This window comes from Bufo gargarizans, unplaced genomic scaffold, assembly GCF_014858855.1.
Source record: "Bufo gargarizans isolate SCDJY-AF-19 unplaced genomic scaffold, ASM1485885v1 original_scaffold_2097_pilon, whole genome shotgun sequence".
Taxonomy (NCBI): domain Eukaryota; kingdom Metazoa; phylum Chordata; class Amphibia; order Anura; family Bufonidae; genus Bufo; species Bufo gargarizans.
The window spans coordinates 9,976-37,343 of record NW_025334642.1 but is presented as its reverse complement, the minus strand read 5'-3'; the positions used below and the strand labels follow the sequence as shown (position 1 = coordinate 37,343).

At 47.0% G+C, this 27,368-nt stretch overlaps 1 protein-coding gene across 1 annotated transcript; it reads left to right on the top strand.

Moving 5' to 3' along the window:
* The first annotated feature begins 56 nt into the window (after nt 1-56).
* LOC122923957 lies at nt 57-27,368 on the top strand. The gene is made up of 8 exons (XM_044274851.1): nt 57-80; nt 13,884-14,720; nt 19,941-20,804; nt 21,110-21,223; nt 21,924-21,983; nt 22,156-22,303; nt 25,602-26,247; nt 26,345-27,368. The coding sequence occupies exons 2-8, from the start codon at nt 13,893-13,895 to the stop codon at nt 26,484-26,486; spliced, it is 2,802 nt and encodes a 933-aa protein (XP_044130786.1). The 5' UTR covers nt 57-80; nt 13,884-13,892; the 3' UTR covers nt 26,487-27,368.

The window sequence follows — 27,368 nt, the reverse complement described above, 5'->3', positions numbered from 1 at the left end:
TTGTTACGTCACGGCCGGTTAGCCAATGAGACACCAGCTGGTTGGCTAACGTTTGTTTCCGTTGTGCGCTGCTGAGGGAGGTAGGTTGTAAGTTTACTGCTCCATGTAATACACAAGTTATGATATACCAGGAGTGACGTCACTGTACAGCGCCTCCTGTATATTATATACCATGAGTGACATCACTGTACGTCTCCTCCTGTATATTATATACCATGAGTGACATCACTGTACGTCTCCTCCTGTATATTATATACCATGAGTGACATCACTGTACATCTCCTGTATATTATATACCATGAGTGACATCACTGTACATCTCCTGTATATTATATACCATGAGTGACATCACTGTACATCTCCTCCTGTATATTATATACCATGAGTGACATCACTGTACATCTCCTGTATATTATATACCATGAGTGACATCACTGTACGTCTCCTCCTGTATATTATATACCAGGAGTGACATCACTGTACGTCTCCTCCTGTATATTATATACCAGGAGTGACATCACTGTACATCTCCTCCTGTATATTATATACCATGATTGACATCACTGTACGTCTCCTCCTGTATATTATATACCATGAGTGACATCACTGTACGTCTCCTCCTGTATATTATATACCATGAGTGACATCACTGTACGTCTCCTCCTGTATATTATATACCATGAGTGACATCACTGTACGTCTCCTCCTGTATATTATATACCATGAGTGACATCACTGTACGTCTCCTCCTGTATATTATATACCATGAGTGACATCACTGTACGTCTCCTCCTGTATATTATATATCACCTGTAATCTCTGTACTCCGCTGTCCATCTCTATGATAAATACCGTACCCTGACTGACGTCGGACGTCAACTAAGTAGAGCCAGCGAGACACGGTATGGTCACGGGTTACCAAGGAGTGATGTTACGCCCTCCAGAGGAGCGGGTAAGGTCAGTCTTGGTACAGGTTACACAGACTCCTGTCCACGCGGGCACAGAGAGGCAACAAGCTGAGAGAGCCTTTCTACTGCCGCAGTGAAAACAGCGCTGTCTCAGCCCGGGTATCTGCCACTAAATTATATATTTAATCGCCCTAAGGGCTCACTAGACAATACACTATACACACAAGTATATATACAGTGGTCTGAGGTTACAGATACAGGGGATATAGGTACAACAGGGTTAAGCAGAGCAAAAGTCAGTTACCAGGTATAGGAGTAGTTTGGATGGTGATGAGTTCTTAGCTGCAGTCACATGGAGGGCAGTGATGTCAGCAGGTTGCAGGTCCCTCTAAACACATGGCACAATGTGACCTCCCTTCAGAGAAAGACACGCCCGCTTGCTGGCACAAGCCTTTTAACCTGTAGCTGGCCCCTCCCCTCCCAGCCTCTGGGAGGGTCCACCCCCCTCTGCTGGGCTGGCAGCACATGAGCCACAAAACCAATTAGGGCTCATGGCTCCAGACCAGAATGTCTCAAGGAGGTGGTTCTGGGACCAATGGATCCCCCTGGGTTCCGGCTACCAGTAGAGTCCAAGCATGGTACCGTTATTTGGTTTCTGTGGGGAGATAAGTGTATCTCACCTCCCAGGCATCCCACCACCCAACTATGACCACGGACCTGTTCATCGTGGCCACAGGGACCCAAATATGTATCTGGTATATGCCTGTGATGGATGGGCGATTCATAAGGAATTATGAATCGCCGGTTCCGTGATGTCTGATAACGTTCATTGAACTGGGGGAATGGCCTAGACCCCCTACAGAGAGGTGTTTCCTGTTCCATTAGCTGGGTTCCTAGCTGGAAATTGTAAACAAAGGTGGCCTGCAAGAAGTTCTGTGCCTTTTGACTGGGCTTTGAAGCAGGGCCCTCCTGTGGAGTTCACTATCTCTCAGGGCTCCAGATGGCGTCAAAAATGGTCGCCAATGCGACTTCGAATTTACAAATGGCGACACAACTTTTTAGTCTTGTCGCCATTTGTGACTAGACCCGCCGCCGCAGCTCTGCCATTGAATACAGCGGTGGGCACAGGAGATGATGGTTCTCTGCCCGCCGCCGATGTTCTTCTCAGCAGCGCAGTGGAGAAGGGGTCTCTCCCTCCCCCTGTGCTGCTGCCGCCAAGAGGAAGAGAGACGGGAGGAGGGGGGGGGGGAGGGGCTGTGGCCACTGCGCCACCAATGAGGATAACTGACCTGTTAATACAAATACAGGAGGCGGGTGCTGGAATCAAATAGCCGGCACCCGAACTCTGTGACAGGGAGCTGCACCTGAGGGGTGTACTGCCGCTGATTGCAGCTCCCTGTCATAGAGGTCAGGTGACGGCTATTTGATTCCAGCACCCGCCTCCTGTATTTGTATTAACAGGTCAGTTTTCTTCATTGGTGGCGCAGTGCGCCCTCCTCCCAGTATAATAAACATTGGTGGCGCAGTGCGCCCCAAACCCCCCCCCCCCCCAACACAACACCCCAGTATAATAAACATTGGTGGCACAGTGCGCCCCCCAGTATAATAAACATTGGTGGTGCAGTGCCCCCCCCCCCAACATAATAAACATTGGTGGCGCAGTGGGCAGTGCCAATATTAACTCCTGTTCTTTCCTCAGGACCTGTGGTGACGTCACTGAGCTCCATCACATGGTCCATTACCATAGTGATGGATCATGTGATGTATTATGTGATGAGCACAGTGATGTCACCACAGGTCCTGAGGAAAGAACAGGAGACCGGCTGCTACGCGATCAATTGTAGGAGGTGAGTTAATATTATTTTTTTTTTAACCCTCATTGGCACTGCCCACTGCGCCACCAATGTTTATTATACTGGGGTGTTGGGGGGCCACACCGCGCCACCAATGTTTATTATACTGAGGTGTATATAATGTTTATTATATTGTCCTTCTACTATGGATGCTGTATTCAGAATGCTATTATTTTCCCTTAGAACCATGTTATAAGGGAAAATAACACAGTGAATAGACTTTTATCCTAGCAACCATGCGTGAAAATCGCACCGTATCCGCGCTTGCTTGCGATTTTCACGCAGCCCCATTAACTTCTATGGGGCCTGCATTGCGTGAAAAACGCACAATATAGAGCATGCTGCGATTTTTACGCAACGCACAAGTGATGTGTGAAAATCACCGCTCATGTGAACAGCCCCATAGAAGTGAATGGGTCCGGATTCAGTGCGGGTGCAATGCGTTCAACTCACGCATCGCATCCGTGCGGGAAATCTAGCCCGTGTGAAAGAGGCCTAAGGGTGAATAGGACAAGGGTTCCAGCCCCTAAGGGGGCTAATAGTAAGTAAAAACAACAAACACTTAAGGCCTCTTTCACACTTGCGTTGTCCGGATCCGGCGTGTACTCCACTTGCCGGAATTACACGCCGGATCCGGAAAAACGCAAGTGAACTGAAAGCATTTGAAGACGGATCCGTCTTCAAAATGCTTTCAGTGTTACTATGGCAGCCAGGACGCTATTAAAGTGGCGAGCGGGGGAGCAGTATACTTACCATCCGTGCGGCTCCCGGGGCGCTCCAGAATGACGTCACTCTGGAGCGCCCCGGGAGCCGCACGGATGGTAAGTATACTGCTCCCCTGCTCGCCACTTTAATAGCGTCCTGGCTGCCATAGTAACACTGAAAGCATTTTGAAGACGGATCCGTCTTCAAATGCTTTCAGTTCACTTGCGTTTTTCCGGATCCGGCGTGTAATTCCGGCAAGTGGAGTACACGCCGGATCTGGACAACGTAAGTGTGAAAGAGGCCTTAAAGGGACTCTGTCACCACTTTCTAACCCCCCCTTTTAAAACTATTGTTCTCTCCATGCCGCCCTTGTGATTACAAAGGTGTTGTTATAACATAAATTCGCCGTCTCGTTTTGATAAAAATACCTTTTATGTAACCTGTCAATCTCTTTGGATAAGGTGCCCAGGGCGTTTCTGAGGGTCTGAAGCTGCCGCCCGCCGCCGCCGCCGTTGGTGCCCAGCTCCTCCCCTGATCCTTTCAGCGCCGCCTGAATGTAAAGAAATCCGCCTCCGGCTCTCGCTCAGTCAGTGCCCCCTCCTCCTTTTCAAAGATCGCGCGCGTGCGCACAGGCCTGTGCCTGATGCGCCAGTGCGGACATTTAGAATCAGCCTCATTGAGCAAAGTGCACCAACGGCGGCGGCGGCGGGCGGCAGCTTCAGACCCTCAGAAACGCCCTGGGCACCTTATCCAAAGAGATTGACAGGTTACATAAAAGGTATTTTTATCAAAACGAGACGGCGAATTTATGTTATAACAACACCTTTGTAATCACAAGGGCGGCATGGAGAGAACAATAGTTTTAAAAGGGGGGGTTAGAAAGTGGTGACAGAGTCCCTTTAAGTGTTTGTTGTTTTTACTTACTATTAGCCCCGACGACGGAACTCTATGCCGGAAGACAAGAACGCAGGTGTGAAAGAGCCCTAAGGAAGTGTGATCCGGCAAGCAGTTCCGCCGATCTGGCTGTGACTGAAAGCATTTGTGAGACACATCCGGATGCAGATCCGTCTCACAAATGCATTGCAAGAACGAAATGCTGCGGTTTTATCTTTTGCCTGATCAGTCAAAATGACTGAACTGAAGACGTCCTGATGCATCCTGAACGGATCGCTCTCCATTCAGAATGCATGGGGCTATGCCTGATCAGTTATTTTCTGGTATAGAGCCCCTAGAACGGAACTCTATGCCGGAAAAGAAAAACGCTAATGTGAAAGTACCCTAAAATATTAAGTTTAAATCCCCCATTTCCCAATTTTACATATAAAATATATAAACAATAAATAAATAAACATATTACATAGCGCTGTTTCCGAAAAGTCCAAACTATAAAATTATTAAAAAATATCTCCTATGCGGTGAGCATTCGCCATTTTTTAGTCACCTTGTCACCCCAAAAAATAGGATAGGACTGTTCTATTATGGGCCGAACGTTTCATAAAATGCGAAATGCACACGGCTTTTATTTTTTATTTTGCGCGGTATTGAGTATCGCAATACTTTTTTATGGTGATGAAAGAGAATCAAAATTATTGAAACAACCCTACGCCAATCTGATCGGCGTTGCGTTGTCACGATACCAAAATTTTGATTCGGTTTTGATTTGAAGACTAAAAATTTTATTTGGCTTCTAATTTTTTCAGTTCAGGAGCCAATGGCTACTAGGTATTTTTTTTAGTCTGGAGCACTGTCTCTGCTCTCTGACATAAGATGGCTGCTGTGGAAACATGGCTGACATAAAATAATAATCCATATTCCTCACACCTCCCCCTTTTAGAGGACGCGAGGGCAACACATTCCACACTCTCTGGTGGTGAATGGCAAAGTGGTACGGCTGGAGCGTTCCCACTTCCCATTCGTTCCTGGCCAATGGAGTCACCCTGACTGAGCATGACACCGAAGCCACAATTACTTGCGTCATTCGGTACTATAAACGGCCACGTGAAGTCGGCTGCCTGGGGTACCGGGAAGCTGGAAAGGGCTTCCTTCAGCGCCTGGAAGGCCGTCTCGTACTCGTTTGTCCAGTCGACTGCAGAGGGCAGCTTCTTCCTGGTGCGGTCCGTCGGGGGCCTCACCAGGCTACTATAGTGGGGCGCAAACCCCCTATAGTACCCGGCGGTGCCCAGGAAGGACAACACCTGGTTCTTGTCCCGGAGGGTGAGCCAGGATGTGCTGGCATCCACTCTCCCGGGCTCCGGCTCCAAAGCTTTCCCGTCGGCCCGGGGCGCGAGGTACTGGCCTTCCCAGGCCGCCTGAAGCTTGTCCTGAGGTACGGGAACCAGCATCCACGCTTGCTGACCCACCTGGTGGGTCCTCTCACAAGCCTGGTCGTAGCTCCGCTTCTGGTCGGTCTGGGCCTGCCCCATACTATTGTGCACCAACCGCGACAAGGCCTGCTCCTTTTCCTGGAAGCACATGACACACTCGATGACCGACACCCCAGGGGTGGGTACGTCTCCCATCCAGGCCTCTGTCTTAGCGGCCCCTGGGTATCTGGCCATCGGAATTTCATGCGCAACCCGCATGAACGGATAGGGTACCACAAATTGCTGCCTCCGGTGAGCCCTGCTGGACCATTTCCCGGCACAACCGTCCTTGGTCCCAGACCGCCCTCTGGAGGTCTGAGTCCAAGGGAGGCCATGCCACTTGCTCCATGAGAGCTTTCAAGCTGGCGCTAGCCCCTAACGCCACCTTAAACCCCTGGTGGGACGTGGTCAGAATAGTCGAGACTGCCACGTCCCCTGTCAGTTCTACAACTTGCCGGTCCCTAGGCTACTCCTCCGATGAGCCCTGCTGGACAGTCACCCGGTACAGCCGTCCCTGGTCCCAGACCACCCACTCGAGGCCTGAGTCCGAGGGAGGCTGTGCCGGCTGCTCCTTGAGAGCGTTCAGGCTGGCGTCAGCCACTAACGCCACCTGAAACCCCTGACCGGACGTGGCCAGAATAGACAAGAATGCCACGTCCTCTGTCACGTCCCCGGGACCTGTCTCCAGGCCTCCATCTGACTCGGCAGCCACTTGTTTGGAAAGGGGAAAGCCATCAGACCCCTAAGGGGCCCCTAGGGCCCCAACAATCCCACTGCGCTTGACAGCAGCTATGGCCGCTGGTAGTGCCTGCTTCCCCTTGGCTTCTGACCAAGTCGCCAGTCCAGACGGACTAACCTGGCCCTCTGACATCCCAGTTGTGGAGGAACCCTGCACTGAGGCTCTACCTAGCAGCCCTACCTCTCCTGGGACAGCCCTGACCTCATTTGCATCCTCCTCCCCCACAGCTGTCTGCCCCCTGCTTGTCCCCTCAAGCACCACACCTGAGGACAACAGGTTCCAGCAGGCTTGCTGGCCACACCCTGGGGCCTCAGCACAGTTGGTGTGAATGACCCCCTCCCCACTAAGAGGAGAGGCACCATTACATCCCCCACATCCCCATCAACAGGCATGTTAGGTACATTCACAGTATCAACAGGGGTGGACATTAAATCACATTCTGGGGTCCGTCCCCAGCAAAACACTGGTAGGGATATTTGCGGATACCCCCACCTCCCTTACTCCTCGACCAGTGCCCCAGTCCAAATAGACCTTGGCTATGGGCAGCGCTGGTTCTACTCCTCCAATCCCAGAGACAGTGAGGGATCTCCCGGGCAATAAATCGTGGGGTGCCACCAGTTTAGGTCGTACCAGAGTCATCTCAGCACTAGTGTCTCTAAATCCCATGGCCACGGCCTGGCCCACGGTTACCGGTTGAAAATTGTCAAGGGACCTCCCACACACAACACAGTGGATGGTTTCCAGGTCGATGACTGGGACGGGTCCCTCAGGCGCTGTGGACACATGGCCTTGAAGTGTCCTGGCTGTTTACAGAGGTGACAAAGTCGGTGTTCACCCACCGACGTGGAAAGTGAAGCCGGGGCAGGGGCAGAGTGTGTCTTACCCCCTCTCCAGCCAATAGGTTTCCGCTCCTCTGAAGTCCTGTTATTAGTGCACTCGTCCACCAGGGCTGCTGTTGCGGAGGCCCCCTTTGGCTTCCGGTCTTGGAGGTACTGCTGTAGGTCCTCCGGGCAATTTCACAAGAACTGTTCTGTGGCAATGAGCTCCTTCAGCTGTTGGACGGTGGTGAGCTCCAATCCTCTGGTCCATTGGTCGACTGCTCTCGGCAGGGCCCACATGTGATCGTCCCAGCTATGGGTAGGACCCCGCTGCAAACTTCTGAGCTTTTTCCGGTACGACTCAGGGGTTAAGTTACACTGCCGGACCAGAGCCTGCTTGATGTGTCCTCATAGCTCAGGATGGTCTCGCTGGCCAGGTACCCGAATATTTCAAGGGCTTTTTCCCTGAGACGTGGTGTTAGGAATCTGACCCACTGGCCCCCCGGCAGCTGGTACTGATGGCAGGCCGTCTCAAACGCCAACAAGAAAGTGTCCAAGTCCCCATCTCTGTCCACCAGTGGGAAGTCCTCCGCCCATAGTTTTGGACTCCGGATCTCTGGAGACTCGCATCTGGCTGGGGAGGGCTGCTGGAGTTGGAGCTGGAGCATTTGTAGCTGGTGCTTGCGCTCAGCCTGCCCACGACGTTCTGCAGCTGCCATGAGGACCTCGTAGGAAGCCTCGTCTCCAGCCTGGAAACGGTTCAAGGCAGCTTGTTGAAGATGGGCAGGTGGAGTGCGGCCCACCGCGGACCTCACCGCCAGAAACTGGCTCTTTGGGAAACTTTGGCTGTGCTCCCCCTCGCCTTAAATAAAGTTGCCTTCCACCTCCTCTCGGAGGTGCGGCCTCCCCCTCCCTCCCTCCCCAGTATTAAATATGACCAGTGCGGCCTCCCCCTCCCTCTATATTTATTGGTGGCCAATGCGGATTCCAAGTATTATGACCAGTGCGGCCTCCCCTCTCCCCCCCCCCCCCCCCATCATTGGTGGCAGCGGAGAGTACAGATCCTTTTTTTCATTTATACTTAATATTTTGGTGTTTTTATTTTTATTTTTTAACTTTTTTTTTTGCGCCACCAATGAAGTTAAATCTCTCATTTATTCATATACAGGAGGCGGGAGCTGCAGAATGACATAGCCGGCTCCCGACCTCTATGAGCGGTAGCTGCGATCCGTGGCACCTGAGGGGTTAACCGAGGATCGCAGCTACAGCTCATAGAGGTCGGGAGCTGTAGCTGCAGCTCCCGCCTCCTGTTCAATTTGAATGAATGAGAGAGTTCTCTTCATTGGTGGTGCAGTGGCCACAGCCCCTCCCCTTCTCTTGTCCCCTGTCCTCCCATTGGCTGCAGCGATCTGTGTTCCCAGTACGTTATCGGTATATCGGCAAAATAAATGCCGATACCGATAACAGTCAAAATCCTCAATATCGGCCGATAATATCGGTAAAACCGATAATCTCGGTAAAACCGATAATCGGTCGATCCCTAGTTTTGGTGTCCGCCTGGCCGTGCAAAGCCAAACGGATCCGTCCCCCATTGACTTTCAATGTAAAGTCAGGAGTCCCTATTTAATATACCATCGGATCAGAGTTTTCTCCAATCCGATGGTATATTTTAACTTGAAACATCCCCATCGCCATGGGAACGCCTCTATGTTAGAATATACCATCGGATTTGAGTTAGATTGTGAAAACTCAGATCCGACAGTATATTCTAACACAGAGGCGTTCCCATGGTGATGGGGACGCTTCAAGTTAGAATATACTAAGAACTGTGTACATGACTGCTGCCTGGCACCACCTGATCTCTTACAGGGGGCTGTGATCCACAAAATTAACCCCTCAGGTGCCGCACAATTAACCCCTGATCGGGTGCTGCCAGGCGATGCGCCGCACAGACCTGTCACTTACCAGTAGGAGCAGCGCCGGCTGGCCACAGACAGTGCATGTAAGTATAAGCTAAGTAACCATGGCAGCCAGGACTGCAGTAGCGTCCTGGCTGCCATGGTAACTGATTGGAGCCCCAGCGATTAAACTGGGACTCCGATCGGAAATGCCGCTCCGCTGCCACCAATGATGGGGGGGGGGGGTATACCCGACAAGCCGCACTGGCCACCAATGCTTTTAATACTGGGGAGGGAGGGGGGGGTGCACTGGCCACCAATGCTTTTAATACTGGGGAGGGAGGGGGGTCTGGCCCCTGCTGCCTGGCAGCACCCGATCAGGGGGCTGAGATCCGCACAATTAACCCCTCAGGTGTGGCACCTGAGGGGTTAATTGTGCAGATCACAGCCCCCTGTAAGAGATCGGGTGGTGCCAGGCAGCACGGGGCAGTTATGTACACAGTTCTTAGTATATTCTAACATGAAGCGTCCCCATCACCATGGGAACGCCTCTGTGTTAGAATATACTGTTGGATCTGAGTTTTCACGATCGTGAAAACTCAGATCTGAAAAAGCTGTTATGCAGACGGATCCGCACTGAACGGATACCATCGTTTTCATTTATAGGTGCAGATCCGTCTGTGCAGATACCAGATGGATTCGCACCTAACGCAAGTGTGAAAGTAGCCTTAGTCGCACTGGAGTGATGGTGGCCGTCCTCTTAGCGCAGCGCCATCATGTGACCTGGTGTTAATCCTATGGGGGAGGCTACAGCACGACTTCTGTGCCGCTTAACATTGATATTGGAGAATATGGCGACCACTGACATCTGACATCATAAGTTCCATCCCAGATTTTAGTCTCAGAATACTTAATCCAATATCTAAAATATCCCCCCCACTTCAATGCTCGGGCCCCTTGTATAGAGTACACTTACCTGCTCTGCACCACCCACATCGCTCTGGATCTGTGCATGGCTGTCGCTCGGATCAAAAATCCAGCAACAGGGGGAGCAGCCAATAGCAGGCTGCGACTGTGACCAGCCTCAAGAGGCAGATGTGGCCGCGCAGGGATCCAGAGCGACGCGGGTGTCAGGGGGCATGTAAGTATAATCCATATGAGAGGCACGGGCATTGCGGGGAGCATATTTTAGGTATATGATAACCCCTTCGAAAATAGTTTAAAACCCCTAAGCTGCGCTCACTCCTGAACGTTAGATCCCCCACAATCCCTGGAGTTAGAGATCCCTCTAAACGGGGAATTGTGTTATCTCCATGAGTCCAAGGCCAGTAACCGAGTCAGTCCTTCATTACTTACCTCTCCCTACATATGCAAGTGGGCGGGCACACAACTAAGCCCCTGGAGCTAGAAATGTTAACCAAACCTCATCATTGGTGTGCCGTCACAGTGTCCTGCGCGGGGCAGCGGCTGCGGTGTCCTGCGCGGGGCAGCGGCCGCGGTGTCCTGCGCGGGGCAGCCGCCGCGGTGTCCTGCGCGGGGCAGCCGCCGCGGTGTCATGCAAATATCTAGTTGTAATGTACATTAACACTAATGCTAGAAGTTAAAGCGGACCTGTCAGCTTAAAGGGGTTGTCTGGAATTAGAAAAAAAAAATGACTGCTTTCTTCCAGAAACAGTGCCACAACGGTCTATGGGTTGTGCCTGGTCTTGTAGTTCAGATCCAATGAAGTGAATATGGGTGCAATACCGCACACAACCTGTGGATAGATGTGGTGCTGTTTTTGGAAGAAAGCAGCCATATTGTTTCTGTAAGGGTGCTCTACATGCAGGTGGGGGCGTAGTGGAGCAGATATACCATAATTTTAGCCTGTGACTTGCAGCCGGCCCTGCCTTGTAGATGTCCTCAGTCTGACGTTGTGGGCTCTATGACTAGGAGTTTACAGCAGGAGCTCTCGTGGTCCCCGCGTGGACTGGCGGAGCCCCTGTATTTGCTCTCCTTGTGGGGCACACTGAAGCCTGTACTACAGCAGATTTCTGTTTACTAGATGGGGGCACCAGATTTGGAGGAACATAGCAAGGAGCATTTCCAGAAATAAACCCTTTGAGAAGTTTCTTCTGCCTTTTCATATGGATCAGGTGTGTTCAGTCAGTGTCCAGGTTCTACCCCGTTGGTCATGACCATCTGTGTTACAAGAAGCATCTGCTGCAGTCTTTTTACCTTTCACGTAGGGAGGAAATGTCGAGATAACGACAAATGAAAGCCTCGGATTTTGACCCTTCAGCTTCTCTATGGACAGGAGTATGTCTCAAACTTGTTAATCTGGCAATGGCTGTGCTGAAGATACAGACCTTTCTTATTCGGCACGTTGCCCCCATCTGCTGCGGTGGAATTGATGGTGATGACCAAGAAGGTTTGGAGACAAACAGTGCTCATCTACTAATGACTTTTAAGCTTTTTATCAACTAAGGTCTTATTTTATCTCCAGGGTTGTTTCACCCAGTCAGTGGTGGGACCCAGTCTACAGCACCAGATGAAGCCCGCATATGCTCGCAGCCCATCAAAAGTGTCTGTCCTGAAATCTGTGGACGTCTGTTGTGTCCTCTGGGACATTAGCATCAGGGCTCATGCACACGACCGTGGGATGTTTTGTGATCTGCAAATTGTGGAGCCGCAGAACGTGGATAATGGCCGTGTGCATTCAGCATTTTGCGGAACGGAACAGCCGGCACCTAGCACAACAGTCCTATCCTTGTCCATAATGCAGACAATAATAGGAACGGACATACGGAATGCACACTGAGTCAATTCCCTTTTTTGTACGGGCCGCAAAAAAAACAACAACTGAAACTGACACTGAAAAAATACTTTTGTGTGCATGAGCCCTTAATTTGCCATAAATAAGCATTCCTCTGGGTTGTCTACCTCGAGTGTAAAGCCGCCATACCCAGCTGCTCAAGAAATGCTTGTTTGGCTGATTTATTTCTTCTGACTCCCCCGTATAGACAGATTGGCAGATCATATCTACAGTGGCAAAAAATAAAGCCTTTTCTTCCTTTTATGTTTCATCACTGAGCTGGTGGATGGAGACAAGCTGGTATCATGTCTCCCCACAGACTACACATGGAGACAGCAGATTCTGCTCCATAACGCTTTTAGTCAGTCAGAATGAGAGACGATATTACAGAGAAGTACTGAGCAGTATCGATGTACGTAAAGCACTTGAGGTGATATAGACTTGCTATTAGCCGCTGGATCATGCCTGCGCTGTCTGGTCTCTGTATGCTGCTTTTTCTTCTCTGTTTGCAGATTTCTTATAAATTTCAAAGACAAAGTTAGGCCTCATGCACACGGCAGTTGTGCGGCTGTTTCGTGCATTGGGGACCGCAATTTGGGGTCCCCAATGCACGGGTAACAGCTGTGCAGCGGCCGGGACGGATTGAGACATATTCAACTTGAACCTGTCCCTGATCTCTCCGTACCGTAAAAAAATAGAACATGTTCTATTATTTTGCGGTGCGGAGGCAAGGACAGAAACACCAGGGAAGCACTCTCCGATCCGTGCTTCCTTTCCGCACCGCATCAAGTGAATGGGTCCAAATCCATGATGCGGGGTGCACACTGAAGGTGCCCGTGTATTGCGGACCCGCTGTATGCCACGGCCGGGCAACTGCCATGTGCATGAACCCTTAGTTTAGAAAAGAAGGAGGGGAACAGCTGATATCTCTAGATATCTGATAAGATATATTACAAAGTTTCCTATAGTTGCTTGTGCTATTAATTTATCAAAGTTGTATAAAGGCACGGGGACCGTTTAATTTATTTACACTTGTTCCTTGAAAATCGTTTTACGTGTTTGTTCCCAAAGCCTGTTCTATGCGGTTTTTTAACCTAAAGTCATATAACTGAGTGTGGAGAGGCTTATATGAGACAGAGTCTAAAATGGTGGTAACTCTTTCGGGTATTGATCAGAAGGCCTGAATACTGCAGTATTTCTGTTCCTGGTTATTCAGGATATTAAAATTCAGTGGGGTCGTTGTCAGGCCAAAAGTCGCCTCTTCATGTCAACCTCGTTGTAATGATGGATTCTTAACTTCTTGAGCTGTGGCCGTTTAGGAATATAATCAAGCCTATGGATCGCACTGGAACTAGGTGACAGTGAAAGGCTTCGACCACAAATAGGATGAGCTTGGTAAGTATATCTGCTTTACTAGAGATTTATTGGGGAGTCACAAATAGTCTTCAGCCTCACAAAGTGGCCGACTGCTGTGTAAGATGTGTCCTCATTACAAACAGTAGTACAGAGAATCTATGTAAACGGGACACGGGGCAGCTTTCATCAGGTGTAGAACATATTAGTGGATGCATTTCAGAAGAAGTGGCATGGGTCTACTCATGTGTTAGGTAGGGTAATGAGACAACGTCTGATGCCTAACACTCCTAAAATTAGGAATGATGAGGTAAATGTGCCTGAATTGGGATCCATATTGTGTGAGATGCCAACATCACCCACATTTTGTAGTGTCTTACTTTTACTCATCACGTGAAATTGGTTGTTTCATTAAAAAGGAAAATGTGTTTCTTTTGTCTCAATCTTCGCAGGAGGACAAGATGCCTAATTGTATTGTGTTAGGCTGTCCGCACAAGTGTGGCAAAAAGGATAAGTTTCCAGGAGTTATAATGCATTCTTTCCCCCGATCGTTGGATCGAATAAAGGCTTGGCTCCTCCAAACTGGTCAGATGTTTGAAGACTTAGATGGATTGGCACAACGTATCTACGATGGGAAAAAAAACAGCGCTCACCGCCTTTGTTCAGCACATTTTACAGTAGACTGTTATATAGTGAATACATTCAACAAAGTTCTTCGACCCGAAGCCCTCCCAACCATTTTCCCTCCGCCTGGGTTCTATCATGGCCGAAAGCGGGCACGGAAGCAAAGAAAAACCAAGGATTCAGGTCAACTTTCCAGCTCGCTGCATCACTTGCTCTGGCAGAAATCGTCTGGAGGAGAAGCCTGGACTGAAAGAGAGTATTTTTTTCAGGGTGCAGAAACCCAGACTGACCGGTCTTGTTTTGATGCAAGAGATCGTCCCCGATATGACAGATCTGTATCGGACAAAGGACTCCAGCAGCTTCTTCGTGAGCGTCCTCGCCTCTTTGAGCACTCCATGCCAGATGCTCCTCAGTCTCTACTTGCTGGACTTAAAGAAGAGCAGGTCCAATACCCGTGTGCTGAACGTGAATATGAGTTCCCGCCTGAACCACAGGAGAATCCGAGATTGCTGACAGCTATAAAAACTGAAAATGTTGACGATCACCCTATAAACGAACATGAGGAGGCTATTCATCGCATTGTAATTGACTCCCCCATGGAAGAAGTGAGCCATCTAATGTTCCCTGGCTTGGAAGACAAAATAAACTCCAGATGTCTTCTTGAGGTTAGTATGACAGATTCATCTGCAAGCATTGGATGTTTTTGGTGTGGAAAGTCATGTACACGTCTGATTCACCCGACCCATGCTTCATGTGTTCATACACCACCAAGAACCATCTCAAAAACCCACCTCACCCAATCATCTGCACCTCACTTGATCATCTGTGCCCATACATATGTGAGACAGTCCTGGGATGCCTCAATGAACGTACGCTGTAGTGTCTGTAATGTTCCATATGATCCATCTGTCAGTAGGGGTTCCCTACTAATTACTGTGACTCTGCGTTCCAGGACAATGGTAGGCGATCTTCAGGTCCCAAATTTAGTTTATTGTTTCTTGTTTTATTTTTTTTCAACTTTTTGTATTTTTTTTTATTTTTTAAAAAATATCTTTTATCAATAATGTAAATTATGGGATAGAAGTTATGTGGATTGTATAAAATGTGTACAGATAAATACGGATCCATTTCAGTTAACTGGGGACTAAAATGTTGGAGGAGAGTACAGTAATCCATGAATGTGCTTCACTTTGATGGATTCTAAAGTAAATGTTTGTCAGTTCTGGATCAAGACAAATCATGGACTGGTAAGTACTTTAACCCCTTCCACCTACAGCATGTAGCTGTAGATCCTGGTTTTGGAGTGGGGGGGTCTACAGTCTTTAGTGGTAGATCACGCCACATAGAAGCTGTCCTCCCAGCAGTCTATCTTTAGGCAGAGGAAAGCTGGGAAGACACATACTTTTGCCTCTCCTGCTCCTTCACTGTCCTTCACAATAACATTTTTTGCTCACTGGTTCCCTGTGTTCATGTATAGCTCCCATATACCAGCTGAAGGTGAGGGACATGCTAGAATTCATTTAGGGACCTTTGTCTTTGGTCTTTGTAGCAGCAAGGTGTGCTGGGCAAAGTACACATTTTATTAGACATGGTTCGATGATGAGTCCACTTTAAAAACTATGAGTCGGACTCATTTCAGTCTGGATAATAGGAATTATTTATATCTGGGTCAGGAACCTTTTGTTCTAGACAGAATCTGGATTATTGCTCATACATTTACCTGGATGTATTGTGAGAAGACGCAGCTCAATGGGCAAACGGCTATTCTCCGAAGAGTTGACAGGAAGAGAGGATGACAAGCATAAAGATAGATGAAAGCTATCACAGAATTCATGGAGATCTGAACAGAACTCGGACATGGTGGAGAAGCACTTCTCAGGGATTCAAAGCTTACCTTATAAGAGGTTCCTCCAATAATCCTGACCATACAATGGCCATTGTAGACCAGCAGAAAACAGACCTATCATGTATCTGATCAGTCTGGACTCCTGGCTGCTGTATGTAGTGCTCTTCGGAGTGTCCTGTCTTCTGGCATCTTAATGGTGATAATTTCCATCATTGTATTTATTCATCTTCCTATATTTATTTCAGAGCACCATTGTCCTTTACAATAAGCTGGGTCTTCCTGTAGCATCTAAAATGAGTCGGAACTTCTGTCGAATTTGTATCGTGAATCAAAGGTTTCTCTTGGACGGTTGAGGAGCCACCCTCTTGCTCTCCTGGATGTTCCTCTTGTTCTCCTGGATGTTCCAGGCTGAAGTCTCTCAATTTGATTTCTTCTTATCAAACCAATCAATAAATAAAAATGTGCTTGTTTTATTCTGCTCTCCGCAGGTGGACAGCAATGCTCTATTTTATCGTAAGGTTGCCCACACAGATGTGGTAACACTAAGATCTGTTGACTGAATGATGGTTTGGCTTCTCCAAACAGGACCAATGTCTGAAGAAATCGACTCTTTAGGTCAAGCAGAAATGACAAATATTGTCTTTTCTCTGCACTTTTCACTTCTGGTATGTACTTGTTGAAAGTAGCAGATTCCCCAGATCTGATGTTCTCCCAAGCATTTTTACCAATTTATGAAGCCTTTGGATGGGAGCATTTTAAAGTGTAACTGCCGTTTTATTTCTTATACTGTAATGGTATAGTGTACCCTACAGTATATGTGCATGTGTTTGAAAATGTAATCATTTTCTGTTTTACATGATGAAAACTCCCACAAATGTGCGCCACTTTACCATTGTGCAGCCCTCTCCTGCGTTGCCATGTGCAGTCCGTCTCCTCCATCTTCCAAACAGGAGACGGATCAGCTCTGGGAGGAGGAGCTCAGCCCTGGATGCGCGTCCACACTGTTGTAGGACTCTGGCTCCTCCTAGCCTGCATGCCTGCAAGGAGTCTGTGATGCCTACCCCTATATCTTATTTTTAAGAGGTATGGCATATTAATAACATACCCTAAGTGTGAATGCATTATACACATCTCGCTGCTGGAGGGGAGAGCTTTGTTGGAGCTTGCCAGGAGGAACTAGGTGAGTATTTGGCTATGTTACTAAAGTATAGGGGGCACCCGGCTGCAAAAATAGGAGAGCATGCTGTAGATAGGGTCAGTAAAGTAAAAGCATCAGTGGGAAAGCAGCACAGGTTACAAAAGCAGACTATTAAAACAAATGCTTACTGATTTCATGTAATGCAGGGCTTGTCTCTGGTTAGCTGTATGTGAGAGGATACGCACTGCTCTTAGGTAGTGGATGAGGTTGTCTGCATTCTGATTGGTCCTGCTTGTGTGCTAGTGCATGGGAGGAGAGCAAGGGCTCATGGGAAGTAAGGGAAATACAGGACAGCCTCAAGAAAGGGCAAACATCACCACAGGAAGAGCAGCAGATGCCATTTTAGGAAGAAGCTGAAATAGAGGCACAGAGAAATATGGCTGCTAAGGGCTGAATACAGACATCAGAAAGGTGAAATTAGCTGAAAAATGCAGCTTCATGAATATCTTCCCTTCAGCATCACGTATGTTTGGAATTTCATTTTTGGTAGTGAAATGGCAGTTACACTTTAACCAGAAAAGGAAGGGAAAAAAACTAAAGATTCTGGTCAACGTTCCAGTCCAAAGATTGTACAGATCTGCTTGAAGGTTGGGCAACTCAATGCCTCTCCATTAAAAAGTGCTCCAACAGGTCTCCATAGATGTTTAACCATTTCATTGCTGAGTGATTTTCAGAGTTGTTGTTTTTTTTCACTCCCTGCTTTCTCAGAGCCATAACTTTTTATTTTTCCGTTCACTACGAGGGATAGTTTTGCAGGATAAGTTGTTCTTTGTAATGGCACCATTTAATATTGCATGTAGTGGGAAGCTGGAAAAAATCCAGATGGGGTGGAACTGTAAAAAAAATAATAATGCAATTCTGCCATAGTTTTATGGGTTTTGTTTTAGGGCATTCCCTTTACGGCAAAAATATCTTTACTCCATCAGTGCGATTACAGCGATCCCACATGTTAATAATCTTTCTTGTGTTCTAATAAAGACTTTGGGGAAAAAAATAGTTCTGTGAGTTTTATTGATGCCATTTTGGACTGTGTATGACTTTTTGGTCACTTTTATGCCATTTTTTTGGGGGGGGGGGGGGAAATATCCTGAATCAGCCATTTTCTTTCCATTAAGACATTCACTTTCTGGATAAATATGTTTATATTGTAATAGTTTGTACGGTTTTGGGACGCAGCGTTGCAAATGATCTTTATTTTTAAAAAAGGGAATGATTAGAATTTTTATGTTTTTAGACACTTTTTTTCTCCACTTTTTTAAAGTCCCCCTTGAACATCACTTCTCCTATAGAGTGCAGTGAATTACCATCGACGGCTATATGAGATTTTCTGTGTTTCTATGGAGCCCTGTAGGAACTATTGCTGGGATAGCCTCAAATCCTTCAGAGGGACCAAGGCTACCACAGATAGCAAATGGCTCTCGAGTGCACAGTGCTCTCAGATGCCGTGATCACAATTGACCACAGCATCTGAAGGGTTAAATATCTGTGATCGGTGTTAACATCGATCAGACATTTAGCTTTGGGACTCTGACCTATGAAATAGCAGGCACCCATTAGGTATGGAGCCCACTAAGCTCCTGAGTAGGCGCCATATTTAAAGACTTTACTTCCGCCATATATAGTCATACGGTGGTAAGGAAGTGGGTAACCGAGAAGCTACATCGGGACCTTGTTAGCGGTATTGTTACTATCTTACACAACCAACTTAACATGCAAGTAGATGGCAGCCCTGCCAATTTTACTGACAGGATCCACCACAGAGGCCCAGACCACAGGCCCTGTGAGGTTAGTATGACAGATGGGAATATCTTGGATGTTGTGGAGAGTCCTTCTAGACCAGTAACCAACCTGTACACATGGCCAAGATCTGTAGTCCTTATGCAGGTTGCATCACATTGAACTAAGATCTGAGCCTAGTACTATTAAACGGGCAAAGGAGCTTTTAGGGCACTACAACCATGATGAAGGCTGGTCGGTAACTGATGGTGGCTGACCCAGGAACATGACAGCAAGAGAAGACTATGGTCAAACATTTTAAGTGTTTTTCTAAATCATGTATGCCCAAACCAATACAGATCTTTACTGTAGAGCATTCCTCATAAAGTTCTTCTCCAGGAAACATCAAGATTGTACCTTCTACACTTCATCTGGAATGGAAGAGGTCTCTTGACTAAACTCGGCTGGCCTCTGGAAGGAATGGCTCCCTTCCTTGAAGGACACCAGTAAACAGTTTCATACGTGTAATTGTTTTATGAGGCACTTCTGGTCCCAGTTACTAGATCATATCCACTGTCCATGTGCACTAGTTTGGTTTCTTGTTGTGTTTCCATGTTTTAGTCTTGACTGTACGATTCACTGGTAACTGATTATAGCACATTATAATGTATCGTAGTGTATCCTCCAGGTTATTATCTCTAGACTGTATATTACCCCATGTGAACTTACAACCAAACGTCTACAGAAATTGTCGGTCATTGCCGGACCTCTTCTGGAATATCCATGAGTCCTGCAATTACTATTACGGGAAGTAGATTGTAATGAAAGATGGTGAAGAATGTGAGATGGGACTGGGTCATCTTCCGGAAATTTTTATCAGTCTGGTATCTGCTTCTAGATGTAGGTTTTCTATGGGACTAATTTATAGGAATGTATAATATGATTTATTTCTGTTTATGACAATTGTAATCTTGTATAATACCTGTGCGACCACTGATGGCTAAGTAATCTTCTCAGCTCCCATGTAGTGAGGTAGTTAGCTCTTGGCTTATGTTCTTCAGTATGTTGAGAAGTGTCTACGAGTGAAGGGATGTGTGAAATAACTTTGTCGTTGTCACTTTTCAGGCTGAAGAGATGCCGAAATGTGTTGTGAAGGGCTGTCCGCATTTCAGTGGGAGGAAGAAGAGCACCCCTGGAGTGACTCTACACATGTTTCCCAAGGACCTGACCACTATTAAGAAATGGCTTCTGCAGACTAAGCAGGACTTTGGTGACCTTGATTTGTTTGCACTGGGGATCCTGCAAGGAACAACGGGTATTCTCCGGATTTGCTCTGCCCATTTTGCCCCAGAATGCTACACTTTAGTTGGGTCACAAAAAGTTCTTTTGGAGGGCGCTATTCCAACAATATTTCCTGAGAGGGATAAACCACCTAAGAGAAAGAAGGCTTTGGTTACTCCTGTATGCCCAAACCTTTACATGCCTAGAAGTGTGGCGGCAAACGGTGCGTCTATGGTATTGAATATCGCTCCATGGGGAGTTAACCAATTAGTAATCCCTGTCATGAAAATTAATCAGGACAATAATATGGTCACCAATGATTGTGGGGTAAAGTCTGACATGTCAGCAGCAGATTATAAGCCAGAAGTTTGGCACAGTGACCCGAGAACTCAACCAACAGATGTTGGAAATTGCCTCCGTCCCATGGATTTACCAGACGTGACACTGCATGAACAGCGGAGTACTATCACTGAGACCAGCCCGATGCTCCCTGAATGGTCATCTGAAAAGGAACACAAAGCTGACCAGTGGCCAGTGTATGAGAACAATGTGAATGACGAATCCTGGAAAGTTATGCACGACCATTTCTACAGAGCAACATATAGTGACAAGTATGAGGACCCGGAGCGATGCTCGCCGACAACAGAGTATATAGGAAGTGATGGTCTTGGGAGGTATTTTGAAGACACTCATTCAGAGAGTGAACTGGTATGTTTGTTTCAGTTGCACATTTGGTAAGGAGTGGGTTGTCCCTATGGACCTTGCTGGTGGAAGCCAAACTAGGGTTGCATGGTCCAAGAGACCTTTCCTGCAGGCACCATTGAACGGAAGCAGCAGGGTTCATAGTTACAACTCACTTTGGAGCTTTAATCAGTGCCTACTGTCACTATCCTTTTTGCACTATGAAACCTAATACTAAGATTTTGAAAGACAACATTTTTGAAACTACAGTAGTTGTCTGCTTGCTGACCAATGCCCGGTGTCTTATATTCTGTTGTATGTTCTCCCCATAGTTCTCAATGTTGCAGAATGTGGCCCACATCTTCACAATGAATAAAAATAAGAACCTAAGGTCGAAAAGGATCTTAAACCAAGCCTTGGAGATCATCTCCCTGATAGCTGGAGAGGTGAGCCTTCTTTTTATGCACTGAGGCAGAACGGGGGGCTTAGGGTCTGTTCTAGTGATTTAAAGGTGTCCCAATATCCTATGGAGAGGTGCTGAACATCCCTTGTGAGAAAATGCACTATAAAAAAATGTGCACAGTTTTGGCAGATATTTTGGTAAAATCTCATCTACTTTGCTGCTATTGTGAATTTTCCACCCGCACTTCTGCGGCAGAATCTACACAGTGTATACACCCTATGTGAACATTCCCTTAAAAGTTCTTCCATCAGTTCTGCTTCCTCCATTGCAAAGGAATCCATGAGCTGTAACTTCACCCCTCCTTCCCTTAGTCCGTCCATAGACTTAACCGGCTGTTGGACGGATGTGAGTCCTCCAGCCCAAGAACCATTGTCATTAGGGGTTTGGAGCGTTGAGCCCCAGCCAATTCCATTGGCCCTGAATGTTGTGTAGATTGCCCAGACCACTTTGGAGCTGGTTGTAGATCTTCGACTGGATATCGGTGATGCAAGACCTTTAAACATTCAGAAGAGCTTCTGGTGCTCTATAGCGCATTGCAATCACTCAGTGTTGGAGACTGGCCGATCTGAGTCCATGGATGGCCTGTGAGGCATTTTGACACAGTTTAGTGACACTAACCCCCTTTATTCCAATTTTGTAGTGGTCTTTGTTCATATGTGATGTTTTTTCCCATGGTTTTCCAGGAATGGGTCATTGTGAACAAGAACTCTATCCATCAAGGCGTGCACCAGCTGACCGGAGAGGTGAGCAGCCATGTTGTCTCCTGCTAGTGACATTTGCCAACTTTTGATACCGGAATTCATAAGTTCAGTAAGAGAGGAATCTAAACGGCTATTGAGCATTTCTGTTACTGAGGAGATGGTGGAGGAAACCGTCTGCTCTGCCGTCAGCTAATAGAAATCGCATGTTTTTCAGTTTCCCGTGAAGTGTGGCGACGTGGCCGTCTACTTCACAGTAGATGAATGGAGCTATATAGACCAGCACAAGGAAGACTACGCAGACTTTGTTACAGATAATATCCCAATAAATCGCACGTGGGAAGTCCCAAAATACTGGGATTCTGGTAAGAACTGCTCCATGTACCTGTGATGGCACTGTCGGCTCTGCTGCACCTGGGCATCTTCGCTTAGCCCTGTAGATTACTGTGAGGTCATGGCTTTATGGGATGATTTGTTCCATGGTGCACCACGCAAGTTCCTCATAATGCATTGCCCTCCACAGGACAGTGGAAAAAGCAGCATCTTATCTGTTTTTAACGTCCAGTTTTCGTCTTTCTTGCATCAGTTTTTAACAGCCATTAAAAACCGACCAGTTTTGTTGGCTTTTTTTTTATGTTTTAAAAACCTCAACACCTGCAGTGCCTCCAGTATACAGTACAGACCAAAAGTTTGGACACACCTTCTCATTCAAAGAGTTTTCTTTATTTTCATGACTATGAAAATTGTAGATTCGCACTGAAGGCATCAAAACTATGAATTAACACATGTGGAATTATATACATAACAAAAAAGTGTGAAACAGCTGAAAATATGTCATATTCTAGGTTCTTCAAAGTAGCCACCTTTTGCTTTGATTACTGCTTTGCACACTCTTGGCATTCTCTTGATGAGCTTCAAGAGGTAGTCACCTGAAATGGTCCTCACTTCACAGGTGTGCCCTGTCAGGTTTAATAAGTGGGATTTCTTGCCTTATAAATGGGGTTGGGACCATCAGTTGTGTTGTGGAGAAGGCAGGTGGATACACAGCTGATAGTCCTACTGAATAGACTGTTAGAATTTGTATTATGGCAAGAAAAAAGCAGCTAAGTAAAGAAAAACGAGTGGCCATCATTACTTTAAGAAATGAAGGTCAGTCAGTCCGAAAAATTGGGAAAACTTTGAAAGTGTCCCCAAGTGCAGTCACAAAAACCATCAAGCGCTATAAAGAAACTGGCTCACATGCGGACCGCGCCAGGAAAGGAAGACCAAGAGTCACCTCTGCTGCGGAGGATAAGTTCATCCGAGTCACCAGCCTCAGAAATCGCAGGTTAACAGCAGCTCAGATTAGAGACCAGGTCAATGCCACACAGAGTTCTAGCAGCAGACACATCTCTAGAACAACTGTTATGAGGAGACTGTGTGAATCAGGCCTTCATGGTAGAATATCTGCTAGGAAACCACTGCTAAGGACAGGCAACACGCAGAAGAGACTTGTTTGGGCTAAAGAACACAAGGAATGGACATTAGACCAGTGGAAATCTGTGCTTTGGTCTGATGAGTCCAAATTTGAGATCTTTGGTTCCAACCACCGTGTCTTTGTGCGACGCAGAAAAGGTGAACGGATGGAGACTACATGCCTGGTTCCCACCGTGAAGCATGGAGGAGGAGGTGTGATGGTGTGGGGGTGCTTTGCTGGTGACACTGTTGGGGATTTATTCAAAATTGAAGGCATACTGAACCAGCATGGCTACCACAGCATCTTGCAGCGGCATGCTATTCCATCCGGTTTGCGTTTAGTTGGACCATCATTTATTTTTCAACAGGACAATGACCCCAAACACACCTCCAGGCTGTGTAAGGGCTATTTGACCATGAAGGAGAGTGATGGGGTGCTGCGCCAGATGACCTGGTCTCCACAGTCACCGGACCTGAACTCAATCGAGATGGTTTGGGGTGAGCTGGACCGCAGAGTGAAGGCAAAAGGGCCAACAAGTGCTAAGCATCTCTGGGAACTCCTTCAAGACTGTTGGAAGACCATTTCAGGTGACTACCTCTTGAAGCTCATCAAGAGAATGCCAAGAGTGTGCAAAGCAGTAATCAAGGCAAAAGGTGGCTACTTTGAAGAACCTAGAATATGACATATTTTCAGTTGTTTCACACTTTTTTGTTATGTATATAATTCCACATGTGTTAATTCATAGTTTTGATGCCTTCAGTGCGAATCTACAATTTTCATAGTCATGAAAATAAAGAAAACTCTTTTGAATGAGAAGGTGTGTCCAAACGTTTGGTCTGTACTGTATATTATTTTCCCCTAGTGGCCCCCAGAACATTTAATGGCCCCAATAGTGCCTCCAGTATTATAAATGGCCCCCATTTATATAATGTCTCCCTCTTTCCCTGTAGTGCCAACGAATAAAAAATAAATAAAAAAAAATCATACTCTGCTCACCCCAGGCACTTGGCGGGGACACCTGCTCCGCACTGGATGCAGCAGGACCTGACACTCCCAGCATAGTGATGTCACATGATCAAGCTGATGATGTCAGGTCCTGCTGCCTCCAGTGCGGAGCAAGTGTTCCTGCACGTGTCTGTGATGAGCAGAGTATTCTTCTGAGGACTAAGGCCTCTTTCACACAGGCGTTGCGGGAACATGCACGATTTTTCCACGTGAGTGCAAAACATTGTAATGCGTTTTGCACTCGCATGAGAAAAATCGGCATGTTTGGTACCCAAACCCGAACTTCTGTGAAGAAGTTTGGGTTAGGTATTCTGTAGATTGTATTATTTTCCCTTATAACATGGTTATAAGGGAAAATAATAGCATTCTGAATACAGAATGCATAGTACAATAGCGCTGGAGGGGTTAAAAAAAATAAAATAAAAATTTAATTTAACTCACCTTAATCCACTTGATCGCTCAGCCGGCATCTCTTCTGTCTTCATCTTAGCTGTGTGTAGCAACAGGACCTGTGGTGACATCACTCCGGTCATCTTATGATCCATCACCATGGTAAAAGATCATGTGATGGATCATGTTATGACTGGAGTGACGTCACCACAGGTCCTTTTCCTGCACACAGCAAAGAAGAAGACAGAAGAGATGCCGGCTGCGCGAGCAAGTGGATTAAGGTGAGTTAAATTATTTTTAAAACATTTTTTAACCCCTCCAGCGCTATTGTACTATGCATTCCGTATTCAGAATGCTATTATTTTCCATTATAACCATGTTATAAGGGAAAATAATAATGATTGGGTCTCCATCCCGATCGTCTCCTAGCAACCGTGCGTGAAAATCGCACCGCATCCGCACTTGCTTGCGATTTTCACGCAACCCCATTCACTTCTATGGGGCCTACGTTGCGTGATAAACGCACAAAATAGAGCATGCTGCGATTTTCACGCAACGAACAAGTGATGCGTGAAAATCACCGCTCGTGTGCACAGCCCCATAGAAATGAATGGGTCCGGATTCAGTGCGGGTGCAATGCGTTCAACTCGCACATCGCATCCGCGCGGAATACTCACCCGTGTGAAAGGGGCCTAACAGCTAGGACCTGTGTCATCCTATGATTGAGAGCTGACAGAAAACTGGCAGAATTGGGAATAAAGCTTTGTATGTGACAAGAGTGTAAGACTGTGCCTCGTTTTTGTACCTGACAGATCCCATGACTGAGGATGATGAAGACAACGACGACAACGACGACGATGATGATGATGATGATGATATAGAGGATTTCCCAAAAGAAGAAACCTCCTCAGACTGGGAACCAGACAGCGAATGTGGCAGCGAATCTGAGAAAGAAATAGATGAAGAACCCAGCAAGAGCCCTGAGAGACCATACAAGTGTGAGAAGTGTGAAGAGGCTTTCCTGGATACAGAGGCTCTGGAGACGCACAAAATAACACACGTGGAGACGTGCGAGGACTGTGAGGAGCAGTTCAGCTCTAAAGCAGAACTCATCAAACACCGGGCCGAGAACCACGCTGTCAAGCGCTACGCCTGCACCATCTGTGGGATCCAGTACGACTACAAGTCTCAGTTCGTCATACACCAGAGGGCGCACACCGGGGAAAAGCCCTTTGAGTGTGAAGAGTGCGGGGCGAAGTTTGGCCACAAAAGCAGTTTGCTGGTTCACGAAAGGAGACACACAGAAGGAAAAACGTTTGAGTGCAGCAAATGCGATAAACGGTTCGACAAAAGATGCGAAATGATCAAGCACGAGAAGATCCACACCAAGAAAAAGCAGTACAAGTGCCAGAAATGTGGGAAGACGTTCGTCCATAAAGCGCGTTACGACAAACACAAGTGAGCTCATGATGACTGCTAAAAACCTTTTGTATTTCGGAAACAAGACTTGAGTTTTGGGTGTTTATTTTATCTTTTTTTTTCCCTGTTTTTCTAGGTCAAGCGACAAAGACTGCGAGTTGGCCAGCTGTGACGAAATCTACTACAGAAAAAAGTACAAGTGCCGGAAATGTGAGAAAAGGTTTGTACTGAAATGGGCTTACGAGAAGCACAAATGGACTCATGATGGCGAAGACTGAAGACGTTTCACATCTTTTTGAACAGAGACTTGAGTTTTTGGATTTTGTTTATTTTTGTTCTATTTTGTTTTTCTAGGCTATGTCTGGGAGAGATGTGTGAGTAAGAGTTGTTTGTTGTTGTACCACATCATTTCCATCAGGTTGTCTTGTCATGTGGAAGTTCTGCTTCCTTCTAGCTTCTCAGAACTGATGTAACCTGGTCATCTGGTTGATGGACTAATGACCTGGTTGTCGGCGCCAAGTACATTCCAGTCTATAGTTCATTAAAAGCAATAGTTACATCCATCAAGTTATTTAGAAAAGAAGGAAATGTCCACTGCGTTGATTTGAGCCCCCCTTTGGCTGGTACCTGAGGGGTTGTCCAAACAGAACAGTCCCTTTTTTGGGGTGGGGCATTTAAGTTCAGAGGTCTTCATAGACGTGCCAATAATTTGAATGATGGAACCAAACCATCGACACCTCTGTGAACACCAATGATTTGTGATCTGTCCATTTTTTTTGTTCTTAGCCAAGTCCACCAGATTATTGCCACTGCTGTGGCCCCTTTAAGAGATTTCTCAGGCCTGCTCAGGAACGATCCTTGGTCAGTATTACTACCGTTGTAGTGCCTAATGATAACATGGGGTGACGGAGTTGTGCCCTCTGTACAGACGCTTGCCAGCATGGGAAGGGTATCCCCGCAATTAAAGGGGTTGTCTGGGTTCAGAGCTGGACCTGGACATATCTCCTCCTTCACCTAGCCAGCCCCTCAGAGATTAGCATTTCATGCTCTGATGCTCTCCCTTGTCCTGCACTGAATCGCACAGGGCAAGGGCTTTTTCTGCAGATCCAGTGACTACCTAGCAGTGTTCCGGGTGACGTCACCGGCACTAATGGAACGAC

Bases quoted from the DNA above. Each gene is read 5' to 3' on its own strand.
- LOC122923957 (XM_044274851.1), top strand. From the start codon at position 13,893: ATGCCTAATTGTATTGTGTTAGGCTGTCCGCACAAGTGTGGCAAAAAG. The intron at 14,721-19,940 runs GTTAGTATGACA...GTCACTTTTCAG, and splicing joins ACTCCAGATGTCTTCTTGAG to GCTGAAGAGATGCCGAAATG. The intron at 21,984-22,155 runs GTGAGCAGCCAT...CATGTTTTTCAG, and splicing joins TGCACCAGCTGACCGGAGAG to TTTCCCGTGAAGTGTGGCGA.